The sequence below is a fragment of the Podarcis erhardii genome, assembly GCF_964252035.2.
Source record: "Podarcis erhardii genome assembly, chromosome: 2".
Taxonomy (NCBI): Eukaryota; Metazoa; Chordata; class Lepidosauria; order Squamata; family Lacertidae; genus Podarcis; species Podarcis erhardii.
The window spans coordinates 22,878,702-22,906,682 of NC_138498.1; the positions used below are offsets into that span (position 1 = coordinate 22,878,702).

At 46.8% G+C, this 27,981-nt stretch overlaps 1 protein-coding gene across 1 annotated transcript in view; it reads left to right on the top strand.

Moving 5' to 3' along the window:
- Window positions 1–27,975, top strand: part of ERBB3 (erb-b2 receptor tyrosine kinase 3) — a 95,999-nt gene extending 68,024 nt beyond the window's left edge. Inside the window, exons 12-28 of the mRNA XM_081849517.1 lie at window positions 278–477; window positions 1,896–2,028; window positions 2,133–2,223; window positions 4,015–4,169; window positions 5,170–5,223; window positions 8,121–8,262; window positions 8,827–8,946; window positions 9,368–9,466; window positions 10,875–11,060; window positions 13,174–13,329; window positions 13,807–13,882; window positions 15,206–15,352; window positions 15,744–15,841; window positions 17,127–17,276; window positions 18,090–18,161; window positions 19,224–19,491; window positions 21,653–27,975. Coding sequence (XP_081705643.1) covers window positions 278–477; window positions 1,896–2,028; window positions 2,133–2,223; window positions 4,015–4,169; window positions 5,170–5,223; window positions 8,121–8,262; window positions 8,827–8,946; window positions 9,368–9,466; window positions 10,875–11,060; window positions 13,174–13,329; window positions 13,807–13,882; window positions 15,206–15,352; window positions 15,744–15,841; window positions 17,127–17,276; window positions 18,090–18,161; window positions 19,224–19,491; window positions 21,653–22,194 — 2,689 coding nt within the window. The 3' untranslated portion in view covers window positions 22,195–27,975. The remainder of the gene's footprint in view (window positions 1–277; window positions 478–1,895; window positions 2,029–2,132; window positions 2,224–4,014; window positions 4,170–5,169; window positions 5,224–8,120; window positions 8,263–8,826; window positions 8,947–9,367; window positions 9,467–10,874; window positions 11,061–13,173; window positions 13,330–13,806; window positions 13,883–15,205; window positions 15,353–15,743; window positions 15,842–17,126; window positions 17,277–18,089; window positions 18,162–19,223; window positions 19,492–21,652) is intronic.
- Window positions 27,976–27,981: the final 6 nt, after the last annotated feature.

Below are 27,981 nucleotides of genomic sequence, written 5' to 3' on the forward strand. Positions count from 1 at the left end.
GCTGTTTTAATGCCATTCTGAAAAGTCAAAGCATTAAGAGCAGATGAATCTGGAAACTAGTCACCTCCCCACCTAAATCCATGCTTCTGTATATGTTGTGCAGGGCTTGGTAGACAGCAGGGCCAGATTTGGACCTCAGTCTGCCAGTTGCTCATGCTTGTTGTACAGGCAGACAGGGTCGCAAACCATAGATACTAGCTGTTCCTTCCCAGCCACAAAACATAGTCCCCATTCCACCTCTTCCTGCGGCTGACACTTTGGTTTGTGCTTTTCCTAGCCGTGGCTTTTCGCTGCTGATCATGAAGAACATGAATGTGACCTCTTTGGACTTCCGCTCGCTTAGGGAGATCAGTGCCGGCAAGGTCTACATCGCCGAGAACCGGCAGCTTTGCTATTACAACACGGTTAACTGGGAACGTCTCTCCCGCCGGCGTTCGGACCTTGACATCAAGAGCAACAAACCTGCCAGGAAATGCAGTGAGTGGGCAAGCTGTAGATAAGGGAGCCTGGAATTAGGGGACTTGGTGCTTCTTGCACTAGGCTGTATTGCCATCAACAAAACCAAACAACTCCTTCAAAGGAGTTTCAACATTCTCTTATCCTTGTAGAGGGCTCAGTCACTCTCTCACTGTGTAGTAGATGCCACTGAACTCTGGTAGGGTGCAAACAGCACATGATTGGAATGTGGAAAATATGAAAACAACAAGAAGAGGGCAGAATTATAACTATGTGAGAAGAGTTCTTCAGAGGTCCAGAATATGGGAAGTCTGTATGAAATTTAATAATTAATAATTCGGATTGTAATTTGGTTCATTTTATTTTATTTTTATTTTTTTGAATTGGATTATGATTTGATTTGTTATAAATTGGATGTTCTTAATGGAAAATTTATAAAAATTATTTACAAACAAACAAAAACAGTTCTTATGAAGAGGAATTCAAGGCAGCTGTGTGGCAAGTGTTCCTTCAGCACAAGCATTTCGCCAGGTGAAACAATTCCCCTCTCCTTCCCTGCATAGTGTGCTGGGGGTTCTATCAACCACCCCCCTCCCTGCCAGCCGATTTCAGGACATGGGGGGGGGGACCCCATGCACTACTGGAAGTCCTTGTGTGGGTTTCCGCTAGCGGGATTCAAATTAGTTGAATCCCACCCATATGTTCCAGTGGCAAAACAATTGTGCAGTCTCCATTGTGCTCTGTTTCCTTGGCTTATGCTACCTGCCCATCTGAGCAACTCAGCGCATAGGAGTCAGTGACTTGCCCACTGCAACATCAGAGCAGATGCTTGCTGCTGGATACCACTTGGACTGTGAACATGCTAGTTCATGGGTAGGCAGACCAGAGGTCGGATCCGGCCCAATCGCCTTCTAAATCCGGCCTACAGACAGTCCGGGAATCAGTGTGTTTTTACATTAGAATGTGTCCTTTTATTTAAAATGCATCTCTGGGTTATTTGTGGGGCCTGCCTGGTGTTTTTACATGAGTAGAATGTGTCCTTTTATTTAAAATGCATCTCTGGGTTATTTGTGGGGCATAGGAATTCATTCATTTCCCCCAAAAAATATAGTCCGGCCCCCCACAAGGTCTGAGGGACAGTGGACCGGCCCCCAGCTGAAAAAGTTTGCTGACGCCTGTGCTATTTAGTATTAAGTGGAATAAAGTTGTTTCTGTGGACAGACATCTAGAGAATCGTACCCCTGCTATAGCCAAATGATGTTGGGTTTAAAATAGTAAATCTATGATTTTCCCCCTTTTGTTGGTTTGTCCACAGATGGGTCAGGGAGGTGGGAAAGGGACTTGAAGCATTTTCCTTCCAGGTAGCACATGCCCCTCCCCACAACTTAAAATGGGGCCCTGGTCCCAGATGTGATCCAGGCACTCTGTTTCTCTCCCAGCCCAAGAAGGGAAGGTCTGTCATCCTCTTTGCTCCACCGATGGCTGTTGGGGTCCTGACCCAGATCAGTGTGTCTCCTGCCTTAACTACAGCCGTGACGGAACCTGTGTTGACTCCTGCAGCTTCTACGAGGGGTAAGAAATAGCCAGCCATGGACACTTGCTTCCCTTTTTGCCTTCTCGTTCCACCCTGGCCCCAAGTGTGTAACTCCTCTCCTCTCCTGCTCTGCTCTGCGTAGGGATGTTCGAGAATTTGCACAAGACGGGGCGTGCTTCCCATGTCACCCGCAGTGCCAGAAGATTGACGGAGGCCTAACCTGCAATGGATCGGTATGGCAATGTCACACAGCTTCTCTGGAGTGGTGGGGAAGGGTTGGTGGGGTGGCAAAGATCTGTGTGCCTTTTATATCCAACCTTTGCAGATGATGATAATGATAATGATGATGATGATGATGATGATACTACTACTACTACTACTACTACTACTACTACTACTACTACTAATTTATTTATTTATACCCCGTCCATCTGGCTGGGTTTCTCCAGCCACTCTGGGCGGCTTCCAACAAAATATTAAAATACAATAGTCTATAAAACATTAAAAGCTTCCCTAAACAGGGCTGCCTTCAGATGTCTTCTAAAAGTCTGGTAGTTGTTTTTCTCTTTGACATTTGGTGGGAGGGCGTTCCACAGGGCAGGTGCCACTACTGAGAAGGCCCTCTGCCTGGTTCCCTTTAACTTGGCTTCTCGCAGCGAGGGAACCACCAGAAGGCTCTCGGCACTGCACCTCGGTGTCCGGGCGGAACGATGTGGGTGGAGACGCTCCTTCAGGTACAGTGGGTCAAGGGCGTTTAGGGCTTTAAAGGTGAGCTTCAACACTTTGCATTGTGCTTGGAAACGTACTGGGAGCCAGTGTAGGTCTTTCAAGACTGGTGTTATGTGGTCTTGTTATGTTCGATGCAGCTTGGAACACATAAAATAATGTGAAAGAGCTGCAGTTAAGCTATATGCTTTTCCAAACAGATCTCACCTTTCCTGAACGCCAGGAAACTAGTGCTCAAATGAACCACTTCTGGGAGGTTATTTCATAGCTCTGGGGACACAGCAACAAAGGCCTGCTCCTCTCTTAGTGATAATACTTGGAGCAGTGCCTGTGTTCCAATATCTTATCAGGTATTAGGTCTTCTATGGAAAGTAATGGCCTTTGAGGTATAGGTTTCAGGCTGTGGGATCAGGTCCTACTCCTGTACATCTTGCCTGCCTCCTTGTTACATTGCTTTCTTTTTAAGCACTGGGCCAGCTGTACAAGCGTTGCAAGCAATTGCTTGGGGGGTAATGACATACTTTTAGGATCGCGCTTACTCTATAGTATAAAGGGCCGAGGAAAGTGGATGTAGAGAGGCATGCCCACACCTATTGTTTCATTTTATATATATTTATAAACTGATTTCCCAAAGCTCAAAACCAGTGAGCGGATCGTAACAAAAACATACAGCATTGTGAAACAGTAAAACACAAAAACACACAAGAAATTGCAAAGAAGTATCTGCAGAACAAAACAAATTGAGGCAAATTCCTGCTGGAAAAGAGACGTTTTGCAGAGGCTTCCAAAATCCAACAAAGATGCAGATTGTTATTCCTCATCAGGAAGACGATTCCAAAATCACGAAGTCCCTGCTTCTGGCTGCCGCTGCCTTTATTTAATGAATGGAGCAGCTTTCAGGGCCAGATGACCCAGATCTCAACCAGATTAAATGCAGGGAAGGGTACCCAGGATTCCCTGTCACTTTGCAAGGCAATATTAGGGCTTACATTTCAGGCCACAGGCTGCAGATTCTTGGGTGGCTGAACACCTTGGGATATTCCTAGTTTTCCTCCTGCTAGTTACGGAAAGTTCAGACCATGCAGACGTCTGTGGAGGAAATGCTAGAGATTACTTTTACTGAAAGCTTTATTTACAGTTTCAGAAAGAATAGGGAATGACGCAGGCACTGCTAAGTCCAAGGTCACATTCAGTATGTTCTCCTCAGATGCCAGGGGTTGAACCCGGGTTCTTCTGCATTCAAAGCAGTTGATCTATCACTGAGCTGTCTCCTCAACTCACCTCCTCTTGCTCCTCAGGGTGCTGATGCCTGTATGCATTGTGCTAACTACCAAGATGGGCCGCACTGTGTAGAAAACTGCCCTGCAGGCATCGTAGGGGTAAAGGGGCTCATCTTCAAGTTCCCCTATGCCAACAATGAGTGCCGGCCGTGCCATGAGAACTGCACGCAGGGGTAAGTGAGAAATCAGGAGTTTCAGCAATAATACCTAATTTATTTCCATAGTACTGTGGTGCCTCGCAAGACGAAAATAATCCGTTCCGCGAGTCTCTTCGTCTAGTGGTTTTTTCGTCTTGCGAAGCATCCCTATTAGCGGCTTAGCGCTATTAGCGGCTTAGCGGCTTAGAAAAAGGGGGAAGAAAGGGAAAAAACTTGCAAGACGTTTTCGTCTTGCGAAGCAATCCCATAGGGAAATTCGTCTTGCGAAGCTCCTCGAAAAACGGAAAACCCTTTCGTCTAGCGGGTTTTTCGTCTTGCGAGGCATTCGTCTTGCGGGGCACCACTGTATGTTGCATGCAGATAGCATCATCATAATGTGTAGCCGAGTGACTTGTGTTTTGAAAAGAAGTAAATGATCAGGGAAGGGAAAAGATAAGTGAAGAAGAACCAACAGCACCTGTTCTGTAAAAGCACATGTGGACTATTAAAAACAAAAACATTGCAGTCAAATGAAATCGTGGGCGGGATTTGAGATAAAAGCAGAGGAAGAAAAATGACAAAATAATTGTAGAGAAATGTTCTGCAATAGATAAAGATATAATGCAGTGGAAAAGCTTTGAGTAAAAACATTATGGGAAGCGGCCTTACGAGACAGTGTATTCGATTTGAAGGTGATTGTGAAAACGTTTGAAAAATTTAATAATAAATACATATATGTATAAGAATGTTAGTGTTGCATCAATATGACACTTTATAAAATCATTGCACACATTTGAGCCCTGACCAGCTACAGTTGAAATGCTATTGCAGCTAAGGGAGCAAAACGAACACTTTTAAATTATGCCTGTCAGCCTAAATCATAGTCGTCAACTAGGGGTGAGCGGTATGTTATATGTTCTGTCTATTGCAGACGGAAACTGGGGTTTGTGGTTTTTACTTTCCTGCTAGAGGCTGTTTCCCTAGATTCTTGGATTCTTTGTCTCCCAGGATAATTATTAGATTTCATTCCCTATAGGTGTGATGGACCACAGCTTGAAGATTGCTTCATGGAGGAACTGCCTGTTCACAGGTACCTATCAGCACCCCTTCACCTAGTGAGGGTGCGGGGATAGCTTTATAAATTGCACGCACGCACACCCCAGTGTGCTTACTCTTACAGATTACAAATACCAAGAGGAGATCTTATCGCCATGAAGCTCAGTGGCAGAGCAGCATATTTGCATTCAAGTTCCTAGGTTCCATCCCTTACCTACCTTAAAAGGTAGCTGTGAGGATGGTTGAAATAATGTTCATGGAGCACTTTGAACACTTAAAAGTTGTCATATAAAAGCTAAACAATATTGCTATTGTTGTGTTAATATGGACTAAAGCCACTGGAGACCAGATACAGTGGTGCCCCGCAAGACGAACGCCTCGCAAGACGGAAAACCCGCTAGACGAAAGGGTTTTCCGTTTTGGAGGCGCTTCGCAAAACGAATTTCCCTATGGGCTTGCTTCGCAAGACGAAAATGTCTTGCGAGTTCCTGCGGGTTTTTCCCCCCTTCCCCCCCTTTTTCTAAGCAGCTAAGCCGCTTATCAGCTGATCTGCTAAGCTGATAAGCCGCTAAAAGCCGCTAAACCGCTAATAGCGCTAATCCGCTAAGCTGTCAATGGGCTTGCTTCGCAAGACGAAAAAACCACTATATGAAGAGACTCACGGAATGGATTAATTTCGTCTTGCGAGGCACCACTGTAAAGTCTTTCTCCTGAGGATTTGCCCCTGGCACTGGTAGTTAACCTCAACAGCTTCTGTGTACTGCTTAATAGCCATTAGCCCATAGCATAGCTTCTAATGTCTAGTTAAGATATTCCTGCTTGAAGCTATCAAATTGCAGGATTTTTCAAATGGTTTGGCCTTTTTTTACCAAATTATGTCAAAGGCTTTTAATCAAATTATGTCCCTCCTTGCCCCCACCCCTGTCCTTTTCTGCCTCCTTTCTCAGCCGGGGGGTGGGCACCTGTTTTTTAAGTTGCTTTTCGAAACTGAAACATGAATCCTTTCCCAAATTCACCCTGTTTCAGACGCCGGTGCTTTAAGGAGCTGCCGTCTTAGGCCTGCCAAAACTTCAGCAGGCCAAGGCAGGGAAACCGGCCAAGATTGCAGCCTTTCTCTCTCGCTGCCATTTGTTGCCACCTTTTTATGGTCCTTCCACTGAGGAGGCAGGCTCTTGTGTCAACAAAGGGGTCTCAGACACTCAGGCTTGTCAGAAAGAACATAAAAAGAACTTGCAGTCTATTGATTGTAGAGGGAGAACTAAAAAAATATATAATTATCTGCCTCACCCAATGGATGCTTGAAAGGGCTATTCCCCTCAACTGTACTCCCACCTTTCTTTTCCCTTCACAATCACACCCCTGCTCTCTCCCACCAATGCCAGTTTGCCTGGAGGCCTTTGTGGGCGGCATGAAAGGAGGGCAGGGCCGCAGCAGGCCTCTGCCTGTTGCTGGAGGGAGTGGATCCTTGCGCTTTGATCTCCTTCCTGCACTCTTTCCCTCCCTTACGAGGTGGAGGAAGCTCCCACCACCACGTGAAAGTTCCTTTTGCTGCCCCTCTTCCAATGCCCTCTGTGCGAATTGTCCTGTGAATATGGGACATGACGAGGGAAAAGCATTTGAGGGCCGCATCGCAACACGACAGGGGAAAACAAGCCCCTATGATATGGAGCTTTGTTTGGCCAAGGAAAGGACTTGCCTTCCATAGCATTGTAGCTTTAGCGTGCTTGCATGTTCCTTGGGTTTTGTTTGCATTTTGCAACTTGTATTGAGCCTCTGGGACGTGGGGTGGGGTGTGGGGAATAATGAAGATTGGCACGGGGCCAGCTCTGGGATGAAAGGACTGCCAGTTGCAAAAGTCCTGCAGAAGGACAGGCCAAACCACTGCCAATTCCTTCAACGTTGGGGATGCTTAGGACACCAAGAAACACTGAAGAGAATTTACCTCTGGTGGCTGCACCTCTGCTTCATGCGCCAGACACATGGCTCTTGTTGTACTGATGCATATTGCTGTCACCAGGACTTGCTGTCACCCATCTTTTGTAGGCACTGTGTGAAAAATGATTATGAGTATTATTATTCTGCAGCATTCAACCAGATTTTGTACCAAGGAGGGAAAATTTGGATACTTCTGTGACTTAGAACAACAATGCTTAGTATACATCTCTGTGCGTTTCACATTTATTATTCTCAATGACCCTTGAAAGGTTGATCAGATTTATCCCCCTCCCAATCAAGCTAAGCCCATTTCCCTCTAGTTGCCCATTTATTCTGCCTCTACTAATCATTGGAGGAGCAAGGAACTATGGAAAAATTCTCTTCTGGGATTTTTTCTGTCATTCATGCCTTCAAACAACAAATTTGGAGGCATGAGGGCCAGAATATATATATATATATATATTCTGGCCCTCATTTATGAGGAAGCGCGGGTGGTGCTGTGGGTTAAACCACAGAGCCTAGGGCTTGCCGATCAGAAGGTCAGCAGTTCGAATCCCCACGACGGGTTGAGCTCCTGTTGCTCAGTCCCTGCTCCTGCCCACCTAGCAGCTCGAAAGCACGTCAAAGTGCAAGTAGATAAATAGGTACCGCTCTGGCGGGAAGGTAAACGGCATTTCCATGCGCTGCTCTGGTTCGCCAGAAGCGGCTTCATGCCGGCCACATGACCCGGAAGCTGTACGCCAGCTCCCTCGGCCAATAAAGCGAGATGAGCGCCACAACCCCAGAGTCGGCCACGACTGGACCTTAATGGTCAGGGGTCATTTTACATATATATATATATATATATATATATATATATATATATATATATGGTGGGATTCTCAGATGGATGAACTTCATGCTTGCTACTAATTCTTGTGCTTTCGTCATGCTCGTGCAGAACTGTGACATGTGTACAGACTTCACTATTAGTAATGCCTGGCATCTGCATTCCAGGGTAGCTCCGACAGTGATTGCTTTGACGGTTGTGGGCTGCCTCTTTGCCATGTGTTCCTGCATCTTACTCACCTTTCTGTATTGCCGTGGCAAGAAGATTCAGAAGAAGCGAGCCATGCGCAGATACCTGGAGAGAGGAGAGGTGAGACTGTAAACTTGTGTCACCCCCCACACACCTCGGGACATTTGGGTTTTGGGGGCCATTGGTCTGACCCAGCTTTGAACATATGGCAGTATGTGGGTGAGCTGTTATCCAGAAGTCTGATTGTGGACTCTTTCCATTGAGGGACACTGGGCATGAAGGAGAAATAGGGGCAATGAAATAACACTTTATTTGTAGCTTAGCATCTTCTGGAATTAAGAGTGCCTGTTCAATGGGTCTTTTATAGAATTAGAAAATCCTCTTCATTGCTTCTGTGAACTCCAGTAGAAAGTAAGGGTTAGCTTAAGTGTTTGAAAGGATTTCACAGATGGGTTTGTTTGGCACCACAGTTGTATCTAGCAGCTGTGCTAGACCTAGCTGCAGACAGACAGCCCCCCACCCTGCCAAAAAAAGAACAGGAACACATGTTTAAAAAACCAGGAATGCTGCAAAGTCAATTAGGAGCAAAGTGATGGTGAATTGTGATGTCCTTTTCAAACAGGGATTCTTGACGACTATGGATTGAATTATTTGTCTGTCTCTGGGTCTCTTTCTTCTCTGTAGAGTTTGGAGCCCCTGGATCCCAGCGAGAAAGCCAATAAAGTCTTGGCTCGAATCTTCAAGGAGACAGAATTAAAGAAGCTGAAAGTTTTAGGATCCGGAGTGTTTGGGACAGTGCACAAAGTAAGCCTGAGACTTGGGAGGAACAGCTTCTGCTTCTGGCTGGTTTAAGCAGAGGCAGAGAGCAGTGTACTGCCTTTGAAGAGGGGTTCAGAGCTAGAAGATTGCTACAGAGATGGACCTGGGGTGGGACATAGATCGATTAGAGAGCTTGGAGGCAGGCATTATCCCGGGGGGGGGGCGGCTCCAGTATTTTGTGCAGGTCATCTAGAGTGGGAGAGGAACTACCTTTTCCTGCTTCAAGAAAATGAGAACGGAAATGGGGGGGGGGTGAGATTCTAATGGTAAATGAAAAATCAGTGTTTGCTTCCATCTTGGATGAGAGTTGAGGTCTTGGAAGAGTCCTCAGCAGTTACTAGTTTGTTAATAAATAGATCCTCAGATCAACAATATAGTTTATCTTCTCTGCCCCTCTCCCCACCAGGGTGTCTGGATTCCAGAAGGAGACTCCATCAAGATCCCTGTGAGCATCAAAGTCATCCAAGACCCAAGTGGCCGGCAGACATTCCATGCTGTCACAGATGTAAGTGCTACAAGGGCATGCAAGGAGGAGATGGGACTGGACTCCCCGGGTCCCACGTCACTTTGGAAATTTTACTGAACGTGGCCTTCACTGTTTCATGCTTGTTTTTGTAGTCCCCTTGAGAAACACGCCAGACATAGGGGAAGCGGGCGTTAAATTAGATACGCCATGGAAGATCCAGAACTGTATATCCCAATACCTCTCTTTCTTTGCTTAACAGCAGCCATAGGGAGTAATTTGGATTGAGAGCACAGTGCTGTGGGCAGTGTGTGTTTAACCATTCCCCCAGTTCAAATACCTTTCCACAAGTTGCTATTTGCTGCAAAGGATTAAAAGGCAGGTGCGATACGGGTATTCTGGCTCTGTGGCTAGGAATTTTTTTGGGGGGGGGGTATGGCAGGTAGGGAGGATTATTTAAATTGGGGAAAGCGTGGATGGAAAGAGCTGACTCAACTCACCCAGTTTCTGGGTGACCTTTAAGCAGAGTTGGGATACAATTTGGGTGGCAAATTTGGGCAGCTGATACCTAGACATATGAGCATCAAAAGTCACTTGCTCTCTAGTGGCGGAGGGAAAGCCCCTTGAAGGTGATGTGCATTGCAAGCAGGCCTTTGAGATGATTCCTCTTGGGCAGGGGTCAGCAGACTTTTTCAGCAGAGGGCCGGTCCACTGTCCCTCAGACCTTGTGGGGGGCCAGACTATATTTTTTTTTGGGGGGGAAATGATGCAAGAGCACCACAAGCCCTGGTGGAAGCTTACCTGTGTCATGTGAGCGGCAGGGTCTGGTGGCGGGGGGATGATGAGCGGCGTGCGAAAGGGCTCCGGAGAGGGGCTGCTTAAAATGGCGGCCGCATGAGTGCTGCTGCTGGCACCAACAAAGCCCAGCCCCCTTCCTCTTCTAGGCAGGGCGGGGAGAAGCCAAGAGGAGGGAGGGAGGAGGCACTGGTGGGAGGGAGACAGAGGGAGAAGGACAGAACATGCACACTGGCGATCCATGTGGAGATTCCCAGACTGTCCGCAGGCCGGATCCAGAAGGCAATTGGGCCTGATCTGGCCCACAGGCCTTAGTCTGCCTACCGATGCTCTTGGGTGATGCCATTCATCTGACCTTGGAATGTGCCTGGCATCTTGGAGGCCTTTCTGCACCACTGCTAGAGGAGGAGGGTGACCAGCTGTGCGTGCACAGGCAAGCTAGCTTGCTCATCTTGAGCAGTGAGCTGTCCATGGTGAACCTTGTCTAACTGGTATCATTGTTGGCCCTGCCTACACTTAGCACTACCCTGTAATTTTTCTTGCAGTTCTGCGAGTTCCTTCTCTTTGGGGTGTAACTTGGCATTTTGGTACTTTTGCTCCGATGCCATGATTTCATTTTTTGTGTGTGTTTTGTTTCTGCTTTTACTATGTACAGCACATGATGGCGATAGGTAGCCTGGACCATGCTTACATTGTCCGTCTCCTGGGTATCTGTACTGGCACCCAACTGCAACTGGTCACCCAGTACCTCGACCTCGGCTCACTGCTGGAGTATGTCCGCAAAAACAAAGATGCCATTGGCCCACAGCTGATGCTCAACTGGTGTGTGCAGATTGCCAAGGTATGTATGGCTTTTGCAGAGGAATTTTGGGGTTAATTAAAGGGCCTTTCCCAGGGCAATTAAGGCTGGGGCTAATCTATCCCAGAATATTGGATTTTTTTTAGAACAACTTGCATTCAAAATATTGAGGGAGTATCCCAAGCATTATTGAAGGCAATGCAAAGTGTAATAAGACAGCTTAGCCACTAGGTGGCACCGGGCTAAGGTGTATCTGGGTGGAGCCATGAGTTTCCTGGTGCTGTTCTGGTTTGTTTAATAGAGGCAACCTTCTGTTTTGTCCAATACAAACAACCAAGTTCTGGTTTAGCCTTCTGATTGCTGCATCCTGTAAGCCAGGGGTGGGGAACCTTAATGGCTCCCTGTATCCCAAGCTTTGTCACTTAGAGTCTTGCTGCTCTTTCCCAATGGATTCTGACACTGGACCAGGACAACTCCTAAGAAATAAGAATGGCACAGAAAAGGGCACCAGGGGTTTCAGTGGGATGAAAGAACTGCCAGAATTCAGAGGGAGAGGCTACCCTCCTTCTGTTTTCCCGAGAGAACTTCCAGCAAATACATACCGAACCTTAAACATGGACAACATATAAATATAAAACAGAAATGGAGACAAATCAGGCAAGTCCCGTTGCTGGTGTCGTCAGTGGTGTGAGAGGTTGGGATGACGGATGGAGTGAAACAGAACCCAAAAGCGGGTAAAGGTAAACGGACCCCTGACCCATTAGGTCCAGTCATGACCGACTGGGGTTGCGGCACTCATCTCGCTTTATTGGCCGAGGGAGCTGGTGTACAGCTTCCGGGTCATGTAGCCAGCATGACTAAGCCGCTTCTGGCGAACCAGAGCAGCGCACGGAAACGCCGTTTACCTTCCCGCTGGAGCGGCACCTATTTATCTATTTGCACTTTGACGTGCTTTCGAACTGCTAGGTTGGCAGGAGCAGGGACTGAGCAATGGGAGCTCACCCCACCATGGGGATTTGAACCACCGACCTTCTGATCGGCAAGTCCCTAGGCTCTGTGGTTTAACCCACAGCGCCACCCGCGTCCCTAAAAAAAAAGTCAGTAGGAGTCAGTGAAACAGGGCAGGAGACAGGGGAGCCAAGGCGGTGCTGAGGTCAGCACAGTGCTGCACACTGCTGCATTTGCACTGTGCTGGACTCCATGCCCTGCCCTACAGACTGCTACCATGAGAAGACTCTCTGGTCACTGAGGATGGTCCGCAGTTGAGGATTGGGCACTTGATTGCAAGGGGTGACTGGAGACAGCAGTCAAGCTCCATTATTAGGATAAGGAATTGGCTAGGGCTAGTGTAAATTGTGTAATTAGCACTGTTTTGATCTGCTAATTTAGTTACGCAATACATAATTGTGGCTCGTTGCAGAATGCCAACAAGCACCTACGCGGTCTCAGTAGAAGCATGCGGAGTGTTTGCCACACCATCAAAACTAGCCCAAACTAGTGGCTTTCCGGTGATGTTCCGGGAGCCTCGCAGGCCCTTGAAAGATTATCAGGGAGTTGCTCTGTGAGATTGGTAATACCGGAAAAACGTCCCAGAGAAGTCCATTTGTCTTCAGTTAATCAAACTTCCCCTGCCATATGCAGGTGTGTTGGGTGCGTTCTAGATTGCGTGAATTGAGAGAGCAGTGCACCAACGTGTCTCAGCAGGTCTAGCGTGAACACAGGGTTTTCTATCATGTGCTGGAATTCCATCTCAGATATTCTGGGGGTTGGTTCCTCAGCAGATGAGTCAGTGTGGAAATGCCACTACTCAGCAGAAATCCACAAAATGTATTTTAACTTAACTTCTAGATCCTTACCGGCCTGCCCAGCACATCATCTTGCTCCACCACTGGCAATGGTCTTTAGAAACACAGGAAATGCATCAATTTCAGGGCTTGCCGCCTCCTCCTTTTGTGTGACATACTTGATTTTCATTATGGTGGGAAGGGCCCAAATACAGTCTGTAACCTGAAGCATATGTAACCTGAAGTGTATGTAACCCGAGGTACCACTGTATATAAGTTGGGCCTGGGTAGACTATAGCTCCTGTGAATCAGGTGTTCAAACCCAAAACAAATCCAGGCACATTCATCTGTTTCTCCTTCCTTATGTTAAGGGCATGTATTACCTGGAGGAACACCGCATGGTCCATCGCAACCTTGCCGCTCGCAACGTTTTGGTAAAATCCCCTAGCCAGGTACAGGTGGCAGATTTTGGCATTGCCGACTTGCTGTATCCAGATGACAAGAAATACTTCTACAATGAGATCAAGGTTGGTATCTACTAGACTAGAGTGAGATACAGTGCAGGCAGCAGAGAGGATGATTCTTGTAACTTTATCATTTCTAAATTGGGGAGTGAGTGAGTGAGTGAGATTCAATTACTGCATTTGGGTCTCCGTCATGTGCAGAATGACAACCGACAGACTATGGAGTGGGGAACTGCATACCCCATGTAGCCAACAGAACTAGAAAATTCAAGAAAGAAAATTATTACAGAAGAAACTGCTTGAATACCTGAAAAGGTTTCAGAAGAGGAGGGAAACGAGGTGAAAAATGAGATTATCAAAATGAGTTTTGATAGGTAATTAGGAGTGAAAATTTAGTTTTAGAAACTCATGGGAAATGAATCCAGTTTAGCATGGTTCTTCTGACTTCGGATTTGCATTCAGATTGGAAAACAATCTTACAAATTGGTGTGCATGTTTAGCTTAATTATAATTTATGTCATTCTGCCTTACATTTTTCAGACACCGATAAAATGGATGGCTTTGGAGAGCATACATTTTGGAAAATATACACATCAAAGTGACGTGTGGAGTTACGGTAGGTATATCCGACCAGCCGATTCCTACTGTGGTTGCCTTCAGGAAATCTGTCACAATAGCAAGTCTCTGGAAGTCAAGAAAACTGTTCAAGTGCAAGCTATCTGACTCTTAAGTTATGTGCAGTTCCCAACCAAGGTTGAAAAGTGATCCGCAGAGGTGATCACTGGAGCCTTCGAGCTTGTTCACAAGCCTCCCTAAGTGTGTCACCGCAGCATGAAGTTCCAAGTGACTTTCTCCTCTAGGTTAGACATTGTTGCCAATGAAAGGCACGCCTAGTTCAATTTGGCTGTTTGACCAAATATTTAGGAAACATTGCCCTCTGGTGCTCCCTATTCTTCGCCTGTGCTTATGCTTCAAGGAGTTTCACTGCCTCCTATTGGGAGAGGCTGGAACCCACATTTGAGTCTTCTAATGCCCACTATGCTGGAACTTGCGCAGCGAGGACATATTGGTGCAATTCCTGCCTTGTTTGCCATAGCTGGGACACATTGGCCCATTCCCTTGCACTGGGCTTTTGTCCACTATATCCCTGGGTCTGTAACAGCCACCTGTGCCACATCTACTGGGAGGAATTCAGCGTAATGCTATGCAGATTGCTCTGTCAGTGCAAGCATTTCTGTTTCTCCGATGGAATGATCTACCCTCTCCCAGTCCACACCCCCCCCAATGTGCTGTTCTGCAGGTTCTCCCAACACGCACACTCCTCAGCCAGTATGGGTGGTGTGTGTGTGTGTGTGGTGGAGGGAAAGCCCTGTTGTGTTAGCGGAAGCCCTGTTGCACCGACTTATGCTGGCAGGGACAGTTACCGTATTTTTTGCTCTATAGGACGCACTTTTCCCCCTCCAAAAATTAAGGGGAAATGTGTGTGCGTCCTATGGAGCGAATGCAGGCTCTTTGGCTTCAGCGATAGCAACACGAAGCCTCCGAAGCGCAGAGGGAGTGCTCCCTCCATGCTCCGGAGGCTTTGCGTTGCTTTCGCTGAAGCCTGGAGAGCGAGAGGGGTCGGTGCGCAGGGATAGCCACCTGAAGCCTCCGGAGCGCAGCGGGAGTTCCTGCTGCGCTCCGGAGGCTTCGGGTTCCTTTTGCTGAAGTCAGGAGAGCAAGACTCTCCTGGCTTCAGCAGAAGGGGCTCCGTTTCTCCTGCCGCTTTGCTGAAGGGGCACTGAGCAGAGAGGGGGAGAATTTTTTTTTCTTCTTCTCCCCCTCTAAAACAAGGTGCGTCCTATGGTCGGGTGCATCCTATAGAGCAAAAAATACGGTAGTTGAATCTGGCCCACTGCATTCTGTTCATGAGCGTTTTCTGTCCCTTCACCTGCTCCAGGAGTGACATTGTGGGAGATGATGACCTTTGGAAATGAGCCTTATGCCGGAATCCACCTTTCAGAAGTACCTGACCTTTTGGAGAAAGGGGAGCGCCTCTCGCAGCCCCAGATCTGCACCATTGATGTCTACATGGTGATGGTAAAATGTACGTGACCAGAGTAACACTTTCCCCTCTCCTGGGGAAAAATGTCACACCTTGGATGCACTTTGACCAATAGATTATGGCACTGGCTGGGGGCTTACCCACACTTCCACTTGTTCCGTGCCTTGAAAGCACGAGTCTGAGTGGTTTTCCACTTGTCCTTGGGAAAACCCACTTTTTGGCGCTGAATCAGAGTAAATGTCAATCCATGGAAAACCCAACTGACGTTTTCCCCTGATTCAGTGGTAAAGATTAGGTTTTCCTAGAGGAAAACAGCAGGACAAGTGGAAGCCCTAAACCAGAATCCACAGGCTGATGGCCTTGCCCTGGCCACAGAAGCTGTCATGGCTGGTATCTGCCTGAACGATGCTGACAATCTTCTCTAACCTCACAGGCTGGATGATTGACGAGAACATCCGCCCCACCTTCAAAGAGCTAGCCAATGAGTTCACACGTATGGCTCGTGACCCCCCTCGCTACCTGGTGATTAAGGTTAGTCCTGGCTTGCTCCCAATGTCCTTCCTATTGTCTAGTCTACAAATCAAACCAGGGGAAACTTGTGGCCCTCTGTATATTGTTGGGCTCCAGCTCTCATCAACCCCCACACCCAGCATGGCCAGTAGCTAAGAGATGATGAGAGCTGTAATCCAGCAACATCGGGTCACAGGTTTCCCCACACCTCCTGTAGAGACTCTGCAGGTGGTAAGCACTCAGTGAGTCTGGCTGTTTTAAAAAATGTTCCATCAATACCATGAGTCCTAGTTGGGCTGCTCTCCCTCAGTCCTGCAGTTAGTTACACTTGCTAGGTCCTGCTCATGTTTCATCTTATTAATTTCTGAACAAAATAAAAATTTTAAAAACCCAGTCTGCCTTTTTTAAAAAAGGATTTTCTGCCTTAAATTTGTTGTCAGCTTCAGAGCATTAGTTGTTTTCATTTAGAAAAAATATGAAGTTGTTTGAAAATGTGAAAACCTCCCTGTGTTGTTGCTGTTGGGATACTGCCAGGGAGATATCAGCCCATCATGACTCCACGTCACCTCCGGACGATCATCGATCTCCCATAGTATCAGCAATTAGCGATACAAGCTCCAGAAATAGCTTGCCACATTCCAGAGCTGATGCACGCTCTATCAGCAGAATTTGCACAGCGAAAGATGCATGCAGGAGAGCATTATTTAGAAGTTTATTCAGCGTTGGTCAGAACAGAGGAAAAAACATGACTGCCTGCTTGCGTGTTCTGGCACAGAGAGAGAAACGAAAGCATAGACACAACGGAAACATTCTGTGAACAGGAAATACGCAGACTCTGTGACTCACAAAGCCTGTGACTTCCTTTTAAGGTGGAACAGAAGTATCCTAACAGTTGCTGAGCTGCCTACCCGAGCCACTTTTCAACGCAACAGGTTCTACGCCAGAGCATGTGATTTTGGATATTATGAGACATATGTCAGCAAGGATTACTTTTCTGGATTTATAGGCAGTTTGGAGGAAGGGGGGAGGAGGCCTCTGTGCATGTGCAGATGGCTCTTCTCTCGCCCTAGCCAGGCTTCGTGCATCTAGGCCTGTAAGGTTGGGCTTCCAGGAAGACCTGAGGCTGGGTGCCTCTCCTTTTATAAAGCCAGATGCTGCTCAAAGAATCTTCATAGATCAGGATGTTCTGCTCTCATTTAGACACTCCCAGGGGAGCTTAAGTGCCGGTGCTCAGCAGCCATTGGTAGGGCATGGAAAGATGTCCGTAAGTGTTACGAGGGTAATACCTTTTCCTTCTTCCCCTCAGAGAGAGAGTGGGCCACTTCCCCAAGTTGAGCCACCCACACTCACTGAAAAGGAACTAGACGAGATGGAGACACTGGAAGTGGAGACAGAGTTGGAGGAGGAGGAGCTTAATAACCTTTTTGCATCCAGGCAGTGGATTGACTCGATGCGGGTAAGAGACCTTCCTTTCCCCTTACCCACTTGATTGTTCATGGGGGAGAGACTCCAACCTCCTCAAACAATTAAGAAATCCTCCCGAACCTTGCCTATGATACCTTATAAAATAATAGTTGTTGTTGTTGTTTGTTGTTATTAATTGAAGTTATATACCGCCCCATACCTGGGAGTTTCAGGGCAGTTCACAGAATAAAATCAAGATATAAAACTACAAAAGACCTAATAAAAATAAAAACAACAACCCAATAAAAAGAGGTAAAGGTATAGGACCCCTGACAGTTAAGTCTAGTCACAGATGACTCAGAGGTTGCGGCGCTCATCTCGTTTTACTGGCCGAGGGAGCCAACATTTGTCCGCAGACAGTTTTTCTGGGTCATGTGGCCAGCATGACTAAGCAGCTTCTGGCACAACAGAACACCGAAACCAGAGCAGCACACGGAAATGCCGTTTACCTTCCCACCAGAGCGGTACCTATTTATCTATTTGCATTGGTGTGCAAAGGACATAGTATTATTATTTATTTCCCTCATGGTTTACCAGTTGACCCTATCCTTCAAAGCAATAAGGGGAAATGGGAGGAAGGGGGCAGATGGTAAAACCATACTGGAAATTGAAGAACTAACGTGCTTTTTATGTTTTAATATGTTTTAATTCTTGCCCTATTTTGCTGTGTCAACTGCTTTGAGAACTTTTTGCTGAACAAATATTCTAAACAGACTGAATTAATAAATCCAATTCTGGCCCTGCCCTGGCTCATTGCTGTATACTCTTCTTTGTTTTTTTGTGTTGCTTTTTAAACAACATCCAGAGCCCAAATCTTCTGAATCCTTCTGCTGGATACATCCCCATGAATCAGAGCAGCCTCAGTGGAAATCGCCAGGTATTTGATTTGTCTCCAAATCTGTATGGGAATCAGAACTGGTGTACAGAAGGAGGGGTTGCATGTCCAGTGAGAAGAGCATCAGATACAAGGGGGGGGCAGTGTAATTTGTGTGTTTGTGTGGAGGCTGTTAACTTCAGTAGAGTAGAAGGGTTGAGTGCCAGAGCATGTGCTTTGCACAATTTGATCCTTGGCAACTCCTATTAGACAGCATTGCTGGAACAGGCCTCTGCCAGAGACTTTGCTGCGCTCATGCCAATCGGCCCTAGAGCAGGCCCGCCGGCACAGCTTGCGACCCACCAAATCAAATGCGGCCTGCCAGCTATGTTATGCGGCTTGCCGAGCTCTTGACAACTTTTCTGTTTTGCAGCCTTGCCAGGCAACAAAACTAGGAAGGTTATTGAGTCCCTGGTGCGCTGCCAGGCATGGCCATTGGGTCGCAAGTTGTGTTGGCATGCAATAGACAGTGACCAAATGACTATCATTCCAGCTCCTCTTTGGTCAGACTGCAACTCTGCTTAGCTGAGAGTAGCCCCCACTGCATTCAACAGGACTTACTTCTGAGTAGCCAGACTCTGGAGAGTTTAGTTGAATGTTTTATAGGCTCCCGTGGGTGAGCAATTTGTGTTTCCAGTAAAGGTATAGGTAAAGGGACCCCTGACCATTAGATCCAGTCGTGGCCAACTCTGGGGTTGCGGCGCTCATCTCGCTTAGTTGGCCGAGGGAGCCAGTGTACAGCTTCCGGGTCATGTGGCCAGCATGACTAAGCCGCTACTGGCGAACCAGAGCAGCGCATGGAAATGCCGTTTACCTTCCCGCCGGAGTGGTACCTATTTATCTACTTGCACTTTGACGTGCTTTCAAACTGCTAGGTTGGCAGGAGCAGGGACCGAGCAATGGGATTCAAACCGCCGACCTCCTGATCGGCAAGTCCTAGGCTCTGTGGTTTAGACCACAGCGCCACCCGTGTCCTGTGTTTCCAATAGGCAGGGGGAAATAGGAGCCTGTGGGGTCTCATCAGACCACTAATCGTATGCTCATTTCTAATTCTTTGCAACCTAGAGCGCTGGAATGGGCTCCCGGCAGACCTTGCGGATAAGGCAGGAGTCGATGGGCCGCACGGTGTCGGAGTCCTCAGAGGGACGGGGCACAACCTCTGAATACGACCTCACTGAGGACCTGTCGTTGTCTGGGAGCCTGTGCCGCAGCTTGCGATCTCGGGGAGACAGCGCCTACCTGTCTCAGCGAGAGAGCTTGATGCTCCCAATGGGGAGTGCGGACGGAGAGGAAGATGCCAATGGTTACGTCATGCCAGATCAAAATGGCAGAGGTAGGTACAGCATCACAGAGGGGGTCTGTAGGGTACTGAGATGCAGCCCACAGTCTCCTAGGTGGACTGGAGTGGACCGCACCAATACCAAGGTGGAAAGGGTAGGGTAGAAACGAATGGGATCTGCAGGGGCAGCTCATTGGTTCTGGCTTTCTCTGGGCCATGGCCTTCTCCAACATTTAGTCTTCTCGGTGAGCAGCTTGCCTGTTCATTATCATGCGGGTAGTGCAATTCTGCTGCCCAGGAGGGGATTAGGGTGCACCAGAAGTTTACCCCTGACTGGCTCCGCTCAGTTCCTCTGAGCTTCACTGGTTAGAGGCTTTAGCTGCCAAGGAGGTTCCCATTGGCAGCAGTTAAGCAAGACATTTCAAGAGGAGGGAGGAGATGGGACTGGTCTAGGAAAAAAAAGCAGCAGTTATGATGTGCCCGGCTCCCACTTCTGCCCTGGCTGGTTCAAGGGGCAGGGCTATGGCCACTTTGCTGCTCCCAGCCAAGAGTTAGGATTACAGCCTGAGGTATCTGATGACTTGGAACTGAATCCAGCTCAACTAGGTAGAATGAAGGGGAGCTAGGAAGGCCCAGGGGAAGATGTATTGGCATCTCGGTTGGTGTCAAGGCAGCCCCAAGCAAAGGACTCTTTGTGGGGCTGGCTAGGGAGTAGGAAGGGCCTCAGTGAAAAACTCTCTAGGGTGGGGGGGGGTAGATCAAGGGGCCAAGCTACAACAACCTCTGCTTCCTCTCACGGAGGCCATTCCCCTCTGGCTTCCAAGGACAGATTTGATTAGATCGGGCCCAATAACTCTTACAAGTTGTGGGCCAAGTAGCAAAGTAAAAATGCTACCTGCCCAGACTGTTTTTAACCTGATTATGTCTATTGCTCATGGAATCAAAGGAGTATGAAATCAGAGGTTAAGTGGCCTGCTCATTCTTTGTCCTCACGTCTAGCCTCTCCTCCCACCATAAGAGTTTGAAACATACCGTATTTTTCACTCTATAGGACGCACCTTTTCCCCTCCAAAAATTAAGGGGAAATGTGTGTGCGTCCTATAGAGCAAATGCAGGCTCCTTGGCTTCAGTGATAGCAACGCGAAGCCTCCGAAGCGCAGAGGGAGCGCTCCCTCCACGCTCCGGAGGCTTCGCGTTGCTTTCACTGAATCCTGGAGAGCAAGAGGGGTCGGTGCGCACAGACCCCTCTCCCTCTCCAGGCTTCAGGGATAGCCACCTGAAGCCTTCGGAGCGGAGCGTAAGTTCCCACTGCATTCTGGAGGCTTCGGGTTCCTTTCGCTGAAGCCAGGAGAGCAAGACTCTCCTGGCTTCAGCAGAGAGGGAGAGCTGCGCAGCGCCCCTTCAGCCAAGCGGTGGAGAAATGGAAGGGGCTCCGTTTCTCCTGCCGCTTCGCTGAAGGGGCGCTGAGCAGAGAGGGGGAGAATTTTTTTTCTTGTTCTCCCCCAGGTGCGTCCTATGGTCGGGTGCGTCCTATAGAGCGAAAAATACGGTACTTGAGCAAAGGAAGCTGACATTTGACTCTAATAAATATAGCAAAAGCAGCTTGAGGGCCACATTGGATGCAAGGGCCAGAGCTCGCCCCTCCTTGCTATCTGAAAAAGGGAAGTGGGATCATTGAATCTAGCAGTGAAAAATGGTTCTTGCAAACAATTACTTGGGGGGTGTTTTCCTCCATGCTGCTTGCTGCCACTGCCATTTACCCTCCCTCCTGCTATGGGGTTGTTATCCCCAGTGCCTGGGATTGGGAATGGCAACAGAATAGAGCCACGGACACAGCTTCCATGCTGTTGTCCCAAGTTAAACAAGGCAGTGCTGTGGAGGCTGCACAGAACTGCCTTTGTCTGCCTTAGAACAAATGGGGTTTTTTATACTAGAATGGAGAATGAGCTAGCTGTGCATGAGCAGCTTTCATAATGTTGCCTCCCCCTGCAGCACTATAAAAGTAGCACACGCTGTTCCATCCCCATTCTGGCCCAAGAGCCACTAGCTCTAAGCAGGAATGAGAGAGCCAACCTCCACATTCTGCTGTGGCAGATGAAGATATGACTCTACCCTAGCCTCAGTGGGGAATGTTACCTGGAAAATAACTGTTAGTCGCCCCAGGCGAGTGCAAAATTACAAGGCTGTAAGAACCTTTGTGTTCTCTCCTGTGCAGAGCGTGCTGCTTGTATTGCTGCCTCCTTGGTCCGTGGCTCAATCCCAGTGTACGAAGTGGATGAAGAGTATGAGTACATGAACCGGAGAGCTCCAAAGGCCCCAAAGGCCCGGCCAGCCTCTCTGGAGGAGCTTGGCTATGAGTACATGGATCTGGGCTCTGAGCTGAGCACATCTTTGGGCAGTGTGCCAAGCTCCCAGCTCACCACGCCTTGCCGGGACGAGGATGAGGACGAGGAAGACTACGAGTACATGAACAAACAGCCCAAGCTCAGCAAGTCCCTGAGCAGCATCCGCAGTTCCCGGGGGGACTATACGGATATGGACTCCGGCATCACACAGGGCTCCCCAGACGAACAGGGCTACGAGGAAATGGATGCTGTCTTGCCCCCAGTGCAGTGCCCTGGCTGCCAGAGTCCGCCCTGCCCCAAAAATGGATTTGTGAAGCCCCTGCGCACTCTGGAGGCCTCGGACTGTGCTTTCGACAACCCAGATTACTGGCACAGCCGGTTGTTCAGTCAGGCGGATGTTCAGAGGACTTAGCGAGCATTGGACTGGTGGTTTCATTCGTCCTTTTGCTTGGGAGTAAAAACCCAAGCCCTTACTCTTTCTCGCTGCAAACACCATTGTTGTGATGGTGGGCTGCAAAAAGGGAAAACACCCATTAAGCCTCTGTGACGTTGACCCTATAATGGGCAAGTATTGAGACCAACTGGCGATGGGCTTCTCAAGGGTTGGATGGCAGCTCCCCCCGCCTTGCACTGCGTTTTGACCGATTACAAGTCAGGCCTCTTCTGTTCAAATGCTCTGGACTTAAGAGGGCAAACAGAACCCTCTGATCGGGCGCAACCAAAACTCTGGGAGCCATTCCTGTGCAAAGAGAGAGGGCTTATTCTGCGATAAGAGGACAGATAAGTGTAGGAAGCAACTGCTTCTGTGGACACGAAGGCCTCTGCGCTCAGGTGGATATGACACACTCTCTTCAGGAAGCAGCTCTGTTCTAGAAAGCCGGGTAGAGTCTTCTGGGCTGACCCACCAAAGTGCCGAGTGCCCTACTGTACAGGGTCCTCAGCAACAGCTGAAGCCTTTGGGGTGCCTGCCTCGGCCTTCGTCATGACAACCCTCTGCCCACCAATAGCAGGGGGGCGTTAAGCATGAGGCATGCGTGCTGAGCCTTGTAGGAGGCTGCAAAGACTGAAGGGAGGGCCTTCTCAAGGAAGAAGTCTTGCTTATGTGTCTTCCCAACAATATATGCAATAAGGGTGGATATGAAGGAAAATGGTGCTCCCCCCTGTTCCACACAAGCCTGACAACTTTATTTAGGAAGACAGTGTACCCAAGTGTGGGCCTGAGATAAAGACTTGTGGGCTGCAATCCTACCTCTCAGTAAGACTTAAGGTGTAGAAAATGTGAGTTAGAACCCAGAGCTCCTCGGTTTTGTTTTCAGCTCTGTCACTGGTTTTTCAGCGTTCCGTTAGCAACCCTTCTTGTGCCTTATCAGTTCCCATATCAGGATGGGAGACCCTTGAGGAGGGAGGAGTGGAAAGGGAACAAACATGCTAGAGACCCAGACTTCCACCTCTAGCATTTAGATGCTCATTACTGCAGGCCAACCTAAATTTTTTTCAGCCCGTGGAAGATCTAGTATGGATCTCGAGCATCCCAGAACGAAAAGCGGGAGAGAGCAATGGAACGGAATGCAGCAGAGCGGCCTTTTGAAAGGCAGCCTTCTCCGCATTCCCTCCCTCGGTTAAAGGGATTATGGGATGCTTCTCGGGATACTCCAAGCTACTCCTGCTAAACTTTCCTCTTCTACACAACTGTGGAAGGTAGAGGGTCCCTGCCCTCTTCTCCCTCTGGCCACCCTAGGGCTCAGTAAAAAGGACAGCAGCAGCAACTCACAATGCAATCCTACACGTCTACTCAGAGGTAAGCCCCACTGAGTTCAATGGGGCTTATGTCCAAGTAAGTGGGTATAGGATTACAGGCTGAAATCCGTGACAAGACCACGGAGATGAGTTTTAGTGCTGAAGCTCAGGAGTGCTGTGCGAAAGGCTGAAAAGTTGCACTATGAGCCTTAATGATGTTACTCTTTAATTCTTTTGAACCAGGCTCACTTCCATTAGAGTATTATTTGGGAACAAACTTCTCTCTTCCATCACCCCACCCTACCCTGAGGGCCAGTCGTATTGTGCATAACCTTGACTTTGTTCCCACAAGTTTTAGATTGCGTCATATAAAGGGATATTTACAAAAAAAAAAGGGAACATCAAACCTGATGAAGAAAGAAAATAAGTTTGCGAGGGAAGCTCTGCAATTGATCTCAATGCATTGTCTGAGTCCTGTAAGGTTCCTAAACTGTAGTTTCAACAGCAGATTCCTCCTTTATGTAGTTGGCCTGCATTCTGGATAGGCTCCTAAATTGCATCAGAGCACTTTTTGGGTGACAAAAATTATCCAGAAGGTTCTGAGGCCTCCTGCTTGGCCTCCAGGCTTTTCATATGAATTGCAAATATGTGACTGAACTTCAAGTGGAGTTTGTTTGTTTGTTTGTTTGTTTTAATTGTAATGCATATTTTGTATTGTATATGTAATCAATGCGCTGATGAATTCCATTGCAAAAAGAAAGGTTTCTATGGAATGTAGCTGCCTTTCCATCCTCCTTTAATCTTATTTGGTCCGAACAAATGAGAATGTATGACAGATGGGAGCAAATTCCAGTCTCTGCCTACATCAGACCAGTACCACACATTTCCATGTTTTCCTCAAACTTAAAAAGCCTAGAAGATTGCTGTGCATTTAAACTGAACGCCGAGATTGACTGACTGGATTCTGAGGGAGCAATCTGATTCTGACTTGCAAGTTCTTAGACTTTGTGCTTACAAGGTACTCTATCTCCTGAGAGTTGCTTCTCTCCTCATTGTGGGAAACATCAGGAACTGATTGAACAAATTTAAGTCTCTGTCTGGGTTATAATTCTACAGGGTGTGGTGATATCTTTAGAGCTGACTAGCAGCCAAATATACATGGGTCCTGCCAACAGCACTGGTACCTGAGCAGAGTGAAATCCCAACCAGAGATTGTACAGTACAGTATTGGTTAATACCACAGAAGGGCACTAGAGATGCTATTAGACTGCCCTCTGCAGGAAAGAAAAATCTTGCTATTTAACATGCTTACCATAGTGAAAAATTCACTGAAATGAAATCTTTCTCAAGAGAAGTTGTTGTTGCCTTTCAACATAAATATATGTTGATAGATAAGTTTAAAGAGCTGGAGCATTTTTAATGCAGTAGTAAACCTTGTGTACTCTGCAATCCTGGCAGTAAGAGTCATCAAACATTGGAGGGAACTTACTTCTGAGTAAAGACACCTAGGATTGCGGTGTAAAGTTCTAAAACCAGAGTCACACCAGAATCCTGTGATACAATGGAAGATCTCTTGGTTTAAGTCTAGAACCAAGAAACTTCATCCAATGCAACTCAAGACTAGAAACCTGCTACTCAGTAGAATCCTTTGTTGTGGTAGGGCTTAGTGTTTAATTTTAAGATAACCCATCCCGCCTTGCAGCAGCGACTACAAAATGCTAGCAATTTATTCTGAAACAACACCTCGGAACAAAACTGAAATTAGTTTGGCAGGAGTTCTGCAGCAGAGCTTGATTGTTAATAGTAGCAGTGAAACCAGTTTTGGATTAAATTTCAGACAGATCTGTATCTGTTTAGATTTGGACACCTGAAAATACAAAGAGACAAAGTTCAGTGCTGCCTTGATGCTTACGCCACCACAATATTTGTGCAAGGCGTTTATAAAAATGTTGGTGAGAACCATGGGCTTATTCCAGAGAAAGTTAAGTGTGCTGGAACGCAACAGCTGGACTTTGGCAAGCTTAAATAATACTTTGGTTTTGCATATTGAGTCTCAGAACATTGCAATCCATAATCTTTTGCTCTCAAATAGTCCTGGTTAGGGCTACCAAGTGGCCAGTGAAAAAATGGGCTGACCTGTACCTGTGCATTTTAATTGAAGTTCATATGCAGGAACTAGCACATGAAGCTTTTTGTGGCATAGAGATAAACATCATCATTTGTTAATTAATCAAACTACTTTTTAACAGGTCCAGTTTAAAACCTGGTAACTGTTCAGCAGCTTCAGACTTGAGAGGTCTCTTGTACCTGTTAAGAGTCATGTGGAAGGGACTAATTCATCAGCTTCTGCCTTCATGACATGTATGTGCAAGGAACAGTCACGCTTTGTCAAACTTCTCTATTCTGTGCTCCATCCTGTGTGTTGTTATTTGAAATAATGGGCCTTATTTAATAATAAAACATGCATAAGACTGCAGACTTAGAAGTACTAGAGCCCCATGGGAGCTGGGCCTCCTGGGTATGCTTGCTAAAAAGCAGGTACACAATGATGTGACGACAACAAAGGGGACACATTTCCCTTTCCATCTCCATGTTTTGAATGTGGAAGAGACATATTTTGTCAGAGTTTTGTTCTGACGGGCTCAGCCCTGAGAAAGGTTTGAACCATAGTCAAACAGAGGAGGTGGAAAAATCAGAGTTAAAGCACAACAAACTCTGTGGGCAAGGTTATAAGATAGAGATTTCAGCTCCATTATTTACCTCAATTTTTGTTGCTCTTCTCATCAGTGAGACATCTGTGATATGAATTGGTTGAGGATAACAGCCAAACTAAGGAACACTGGGACAATTAAACTAACAAACACCAATTGTTACACACGATGATACACAAGAAACAAAAAGCATTGACTCAACCCCAATGGACTGACGTAGCTTGAGTGTTTTTTGTTTGCGTCTTTGTATTTGTAGAGTAAAAGTGTCACATTTTATTTTTTTTGCCCCCAAATCTTGATGTGTATATTGTCCGTCATAAATGTCATGTTGGGTTGTTTTGGTTTTATGCCATGCTTTGAAACTGGTGACATGAAGGTTTTTCCCCCTCTCTCTCTAAAAACACCAACAACACCAAAACCTGGAAGGAATTCCGATGTTTACACACTTTAAATTGCTTTCTGCAATGCCCCAGCTATCATTTAACAAGCAGTAATAGCAGTGTTTTAAAAAAACAAACAAATCGAGACACCACTATTGCCATTAGCTAGGCCACCGGAGAACTCCTGTTCCCAAGATGTAAGCAAATTGGAAGGAAGGTGATGGGCCTTGATCACGGTCATAAGGAGAGATGTCTCAGATGGGTTTATTTGATACTGCTTTCTGTGCCCAAATCGAATGTTTACTAAGAAACCTGAATCTAGCAGGCAACAGATGCTCATGGAAACGGCATAAGGTTTCCACATTTTTTCCTGGCCTCATTCCTGTCTCTTTAGCAGCAGCTTCAGACACTGAAAGTGAGTAGAAGCAGCATTTTCTGCCATGGAGAAATAAGCCTTATCTGAGTTAAATAAGACTTCCTAGCAGGAAAGGATAGAATGGCAGCCAAAGTGATATAAAAAAGATGCTCAGTTTGTGTACATCAGGCTGCTGTCAAAGCCACAGGAGCAAGGCCATTAAAAAAAAAATCAAATCTGGCAAACCTAAGTGTTAGAAAATTCTATAATGAGATAGTCTGGCATCAGTTGTAACATAAACCTTCCTCAGGCCATTTTTTTTTCATTTAAAAAAAAACACCTTAGCTTGCTAATATGCAGAGTAAAGTTGGCTCCATAACAAACCTTTTTTAGTTATTTCAAACATAACCTGATTGGAGGCAGTGCTTTTAGCGCTTTCATTTTTTTGGTAAAGCTCAGTGTGATTGCCTCTCAGGGCAGAAGGCAATTTTTTTTTTTTAATTTACTTTAAAGCCTGACACACTCAGTCCACACTGAAGTTCTCTCTGAAGGCCCACAGTGTCATGGCATTCATTGGTTTTATTTCCTCAGAGAATACTGAGAATTGTCATTTGGTGCTGATTATAATTGTAGTTTTGGTGCTGGTTATAATTTAAAGTGTTTCCCTGCCAAACTACAATTCCCAACGTCTTTCTCAAGTGAAGAGGGGAATAATGGTTAAACTAGCTTGTGGATAGACTCTTCATCATCTTATCTACTGAATGTGGAAGTCAGTGAGCTTTTTTGAAGGAAGTTCCTCATAAGCTTTGTGGCAACAGGTACAGGTATGTTTTTAGGGCTAGAGTTCAGACCTCTTTTCCTTGCAGGGCAAGTGTTGAATATGAATTACCTTCTAAACTAGAATGACCCAGTTTTTGCTGACAGTTTTTGCTCTATCTGTTACTGAAGACCTCAAAAAAATAAAAGTTTGTGTGTGCTTGAATACTAAATAAAAAAATGTGACATTATAAGTGCAT